At 60.9% G+C, this 6,493-nt stretch overlaps 1 protein-coding gene across 1 annotated transcript in view; it reads left to right on the forward strand.

Moving 5' to 3' along the window:
- RHBDF2 (rhomboid 5 homolog 2) overlaps positions 1 to 1,900 on the forward strand; it is a 20,780-nt gene extending 18,880 nt beyond the window's left edge. Inside the window, exon 20 of the mRNA XM_004374133.2 lies at positions 1,445 to 1,900. Within this exon, the coding sequence (XP_004374190.2) occupies positions 1,445 to 1,864 (420 nt within the window). The 3' untranslated portion in view covers positions 1,865 to 1,900. The remainder of the gene's footprint in view (positions 1 to 1,444) is intronic.
- Positions 1,901 to 6,493: the final 4,593 nt, after the last annotated feature.

Genomic DNA, 6,493 nt, shown 5'->3' on the forward strand with positions numbered 1-6,493 from the left:
GCCTGCACCCCCCGGGGTCTGCTGGAGGGACACATGCCCGCCCGCCTGCACCCCCCTGGGGTCTGCTGGAGGGACACACACCCGCCTGCCTCGCTCCCCGCTGGGGTCTGCTGGAGGGACACCCACCCACCCACCTCACTCCCCTGCTGGGTCACCAGCAGATGGACACTAAGCCAGGGCTTATTGGCCCATCCTTTAATCCCTGGAGAGGGAACAGCTGATGCTTCTGAGTCACCACGATCCTTGACCCATCCATGCTCAGACATCACCCCCAGAATGTCCTTTGCTGAGCAGTGCCCCTCACTGTCTCTTTACCTTGCTTCATTTCTGCTCACATCCGTGACTGCTGCCTGATAGCACCTTATATAGCTATAAAAAACCAAACCCAAACCCACTGCCGTGAAGTCCGTTCTGACTCAGAGTGACCCCGCAGGACAGAGTAGAACTGCCCCGTAGGGTTTCCTAGGCTGTCATCTTTTTTTTTTTTCCCCTTTGTTTCTGGATATGCATTTATTTATTTTTTGTTATACTTTAGATGCAGGTTTGCAGAACAAATAGTTTCTCATTAAACCATTAATACACATGATTGTTTTATGACATTGGTTAACAACCTCACGACATGTCAACACTGTCCCTTCTCAACCTTGGGTTCCCTATTACCAGCTTTCCTGTCCTCTCCTGCCTTCTAGTCCTTGTCCCTGGACTGTTGTGCCCCTTTAGTCTCGTTTTGTTTTATGGGGCTGGCTAATCTTTGGCTGAAGGGTGAACCTCGGGAGTGACTTCATTACTGAGCTAAACGGGTGTCTGGGGGCCAAGGCTGTAATCTTTATGAAAGCAAATTGCCACATCTTTCTCCCATGGAGCAGCTGGTGGGTTTGAACCACCAACTTTGCAGTCAGCAGCTGAGCACTTAACCACTGCGGCACCAGGGCGCTTTTACATAGCTGTAGGTTGAGCAATCTGAAATTGCTAGTGTCTGGCTGCCCTTGACCTACAAAAAGATCAGTTTTCTTGTTTATCGTGGTAGTCTATATAACGTAAAACTTCCATCTTAACCGTTTTTAAGTGTACAACTCCGTGACGTTAGTTACGTTCAAAACGTTGTACAACCCCCAACCTGTCTGCTTCCAAAATGTCATCACCCTGCACGAGATCCCTGTGCAATCCGACCGTTTCAGCCTCATATCTTGTCAGCTTGTTCAGTGCCTGGACCTGCCCTGCTGTCAGCATTCAGAGCAGGCTTGTCTTGCTTATTGCACTTGGCCCACACTGGGCACACAGTAGGTGCCCAGTTGCAGCTCCCACCGACCCCCGATCCCTCAGCTTCAGGGTGAATTCTCCTGAGGGGCCCACAGACAGAATGGCCGGGGTCCCGGTGCTCCATCCCGGTGGTGCTGGGGGTCCCTTCCCAGGCCCCGGGAGTGACGCAGCCCCCCTCCCCCAGGTGGGCCCAGCCGGCTCGCAGTTCGGCCTCCTCGCGTGCCTCTTCGTGGAGCTCTTCCAGAGCTGGCAGTTGCTGGAACGGCCGTGGAAAGCCTTCCTGAACCTGTCAGCCATCGTGTTCTTCCTGTTCGTCTGCGGCCTCCTGCCCTGGATCGACAACATTGCCCACATCTTCGGCTTCCTCAGCGGCCTGCTGCTGGCCTTCGCCTTCCTGCCCTACATCACCTTTGGCACCAGTGACAAGTACCGCAAGCGTGCCCTCATCCTGGTGTCCCTGCCGGTCTTCGCCGGCCTCTTCGCCTCCCTGGTCATCTGGCTCTATGTCTACCCCATCAACTGGCCCTGGGTCGAGTATCTCACCTGCTTCCCTTTCACCAGCCGCTTCTGTGAGAAGTACGAGCTGGACCAGGTGCTGCACTGACCCGCCGGGCCGGCCAGGCCACGCCACTTATCCTCAGAGCGGTGACGACCAGCCTGCCCCAGCTGCCGGCTCCAGGGCGCTCTGCCCGCACCCCAGAAACCCCCGGATGGGGCGGGGCCGGGGCCTCTGACTCCAGGGGGGATAAGGGAGGTCCCCTGGGGGAGTGGAGCCCCTCTTTCTCCAGCTGTGTGTCCCTGGCCCAGGCTGGAGACATCCGGAGCGCCTGATTCTCAGTGGCCCTGACCTCAGGCCCAACCGCCATTCCCACTCCCCAGTTTCGGGGCCATCTGTTGGGGGTGGGGTCTGTTCTTCCAGGGTCCTGAGGCTGTTGTGTTCCCCCAGCTCAGCCTCTGCTGCTGCCTTCTGCCGCCATTACTGTGAATGTGCCCTTCCCAGGGATGTGGCTGTCCCCTCTGTTGGCCCAGGGCGGCCTCAGGCTGGGCAGCTGTCTGGGCACCCAGGTTCCCACCCCATCTCACCACACCCACCTGCTCCCCGTCCTACCCACCCACCCCCACCCCATGGCCCGGTGAACCCCATCAAGCGTTCATCTGCGGTCCTGAGCTGCACTCGGGCTCCTGTGCTGGGCAATGCTGGGGCAGCTTTGGCTGTGGGCTGCGGTGCCGAGAGCTTTTAGCTGTACCCCCTGAAGGGAGGGAGAAGGGGCCCTTGAGGGGATGAGGCTCCTGTGTCCCTGACCCGCCCATCCCCCCGTCCTCGGGGCACCTTCAGTGTTGTTCTGCTCCCCCACAGGGCTGGCGCTCTGATGGTGCTGCCCCAAGACCCACTACCTCACCCACCACCCGAGTCGGGGGGACGACTGGGCCACCCTGAGGACCTGCTCCCAGGGGTTGCGCGAGGTTCAATCAGGTCCAAGTTTTTTTTTTTTTTTTTTTAACTAGTTTGTATTACGTTCATGATTTTTAAAACTAACGCTAACTTTGTATGGACACCGTCTCAAGGGTATTAAATATTCTTTATGGGAAAGGTAGAGCACCGCGTTTGATTCTGAGGCCTGGGGTAGAATGGAAATGAGAGGTTTTTGTGAGGTCAGGTTAGGAGCAGTGGCTCGGCCCAAAGGGACAGTGCAGGACTTCAAGGAATTTGGTTGGACCGGAAACTGAATCAAGGTCCAGTGTCACACAGAGGACCTCAGGGGGTCCTTTGAGAGGGCTGAGATGAATCCTTAAGACTCCTGGGGTCCCCATTCCCCAGCTTGTCCTGCCCTTGTTCAAGGGCAGCAAGGGGGCTGGCTGGTCCGGGGGTGCCCGCACTGGCCAAGATAGCGCCGGGGAGAAAGGGCAGCGCTTGTCCGTTCACTTCATCGGGAGGGGGTGGGGGGCAGACTGTGCTTCCGACACCATGCCTCCCCCACAGCCCTTCACACCATACTAGGGAGGCTGAGGGGCATAACCACTTTAATTAGGGTGGGCAGAGGGGTGGCGGGGGAGTCGGCCGGGAGAGGAGGGCTGGCCTGGGGAGTTGGATGGGACACAGACATCCAGGGGAAGGATGGAGAAGTAGACCAGCACCTCCCTGCCCCAAGGTGACACCGTCCTGCAGGTCACTGGCCTCCCCACCCCCTAACTCCAGGGGCTGAGGGGCGGAAGGGCAGCTATGAGGTTGGGAGGGTAAGGGATGCTGCCCTGGTGCTGAGCCCCTTCCAGCCCTCCTACCTGGAACATTAGCCAATAGTTTCTGACATTCACCCATGATTCCTCCCCTGTCCCATTACCAAACCCAGCCGCTTCCCCAGGGATGTCTCAAGGGGCTCATGAGAACAGACTGGAGGACGTGCCGCCCCTGCCCTGGATGGCAGCCCAGGCTGAGGAGGGGCCACCCCATCCTCCCCATTCACCAGCCTTCCTAGGCTGCCTACATCTCCGCCGAGCTGGGGTGGGGCCAGGGCAGAGGCGGCCCGGTGGGCGGGCTCAGCAGCCACTGTACTTGCGCAGGAAGGCGTGGCCGCGCAGGCTGCACTGGAGCTCGGTGAAGGCCAGGGAGCCCACGGTGACGGCGCACGGGGCCATGGCCTGGAAGCCGAACTTCTCGTAGAAGGGCACCAACGCGTCCTCGCACATGAGCACAGCTCGGCGCGCGGCCGGCTGACTGCCCAGGTGCTGCAGGTAGCGCCACAGCAGGATGGAGCCCTTACCCTGCCGCCGGAAGGTGCGGTGCACTGCCAGCACGTGCAGGTGGGCCGGGCGACCCCCGGGCCTGTGCAGGGGGGGGGAGGGGCGCAAGGGACGAGAGTCCAGGTCACCTCTGCAGACACCTGCCCCCGCCCACCCCACCCAGGCCAGGAGAAGGCGTCCCTCCCACCCTCAGCCCCATGGAGGAGACTTTGTGAGGGGCTTTGAGAACCCAAAGGGCCCGGCTCTCTTGCCCTGGGAGGGGGCCGTGGCAGGCTCATCTCTCCGTTCTGGAGGAAGAAGTCCCAGCCTCCGTCCCACTGGCAGCTCTGTGCCTGTCTCACCTGAGTGAGTCTCTCCTCGTCCCACAGCGAGCCGATGAGGAAGGCAACCAAGCGGCCCTCCTCGAACCAGCCCAGGGACAGCTCTGGACACAGCGTCAGGAAGTGCCGGATCTCATCCAGGTACAGGGGGCAGAGGCCCGAGACAGAAATGAAGGCTAAGCAGGGGTGACACGTGTGTGACCCAGTGGTCACTAAGCCCACACCCACTGCCCATTCAGCATCCTCTTTGGGTCCTCCCACCCCAACCCTGACCCACGGAAAAGCGGAAGATTCAGGGCTGCTGTTTTCCCCACTTCCTCACCCTGAGCATGGCGCGCGCGCACACACACGTGCGCGCGCACATACCACACGTGCGTGCATAAGTACACGTGCAGACACGCATACACCATACTCCCACATGCACACACACACGCACACATCACACCACCCCTGCACACATGCGTGCCCGAGTACACAAACACACGTGCACACACACAAGTGCATGCTCACACACATACATACACACATGCAGTCTGACACTCCCAGGGCCCAGCTTTCAGAGGCAGGAGACAGCTGAGGAGCTGGGATGCGGGACCTTCTCTCCCAGGGCCACTAGACCAGAGCTGACCAGAGGCCCGGAGCCTTTGCGGGGGCCACCCACCTTCCCGCTCGATCTCAAACACGTTGGTGGCATCCTCTGGGGTAAGGCAGCGGAACTCGCTGGCTGGGAGTGTGTGTCGACGCTGGCGGCTCAGGGAGTCGGGGACCCCAGGCGGCAGGTACAGGGTGGCAGGCGTCAAGGGGTGGACACTCTGCGTGGACGTCCTGGCCGCCGGCGTCTCCCTGGGGCGCCCCTGCTTTGGAAGGGGACTGCGTGGCTGAGGAGGGGCCCCAGCACCTGTAGAAGAGTGAGGGTCTGGTGACCGTGTGCCTCACCTCTTGGACCTGGAACTGGGGTGAGGCCAGCACCAAGCAGGGTGAGCTTCTCCCCCAGTTGTCTGGCCCGGGCAGTTTCTAGGGATGGCAGACACGGTGCGCTCACCTCCCCTCTCCCTCCCAGCCAGAAGGACTCACGGGACAGCCCCCCATGCCTCCAGCCTCCACATTCTGGTGTTACTGACCTCCGGGTGTATCAGAGCCCTGGTGAGAGCAGTGGCAAGGCTCCATGGAGCCAGGGAAGCTGCACTGCTGGCCAGGAGGAGGGGGAGGGAGGGGACGTGAGCCTCCATGGAGCACTTCCAATGCTGCCAGGCCCCCCATACCACCGCTGGGAGCCATCCACAGCTGCTTACCTGCCCAGAGGAGACTTGCAGGTCCTTTGGGTGCAAGACGGTGTGGCTGGGGGATTTTTAGGCAGCCTCAGCCCTGGGCCCTGGAGAAAAGCCCTAAATCTCGGTGAGCCCCAGGCAGCCTTCACGTTTACCCAGGTGGCCTCAGCCTGGGCCATGCACACAAGGCTGAGGGTGGCTGGGGGCAGTCGGGACTGCAGGGGGTGACTGGGGGTTCAAAGCCTGGCTGGGGGGAGTGGGGAGGAACAGGCATGGGGGCACACGAGACACCTCTGGCCCCACCCTGGCTTGTTGACGTCCCCTGTGGCACTTCTTTGTCTCTCTCATGATACCCTACAGATGGGAGTTCTGAGCATAGGCCGCCCTCCAGCTCCAAGAGACGCTTAAGAGGCCCCCAGTGGCTTCCACATCCACCCTGCCCTCCCTCCACCTCTTCTCTCCCTGCAGCTAGAAGCTCCAAGTAGGGTAGCTCCTGAGAGCCAGTGGGGGAGGGTCCCACTCACCAGGACTGTAGGGGGCGGGCCCCAGTGTTCCCACGCAGAGCCAGTCAGCCTAGGGGCCCGACCACAGGTGCAGGAACCGGGAGAAGCCTGGAGGCCTGGGTGCAGGGGCTGGAGTCACCAGGCAGCATGTGATGTTGCTCCCAGGGGTCGCTAATCGCCTGCCCCATCCCCCGCCTTACAGCAGCAGGACGGGGCCAACAGAGCCTGGCAGCTCCGCGCCTGCCGTGTCCAGGGTGGCACGTCAGCACAGGCGCCCTTGGCAAGAGGGATTACAGCAGCCAGACTCAGGCCTGGAACTGGGGAAAGAGCGGGCTAAGCCCCAGGGGTCCAGCTCTAATCCCTGCCCTGTCATCTGCCTGCTGCCCCTGAAGTTTGGGCAAGC

The sequence above is a fragment of the Trichechus manatus genome, unplaced genomic scaffold, assembly GCF_000243295.1.
Source record: "Trichechus manatus latirostris isolate Lorelei unplaced genomic scaffold, TriManLat1.0 scaffold00028, whole genome shotgun sequence".
NCBI lineage: Eukaryota > Metazoa > Chordata > Mammalia > Sirenia > Trichechidae > Trichechus > Trichechus manatus.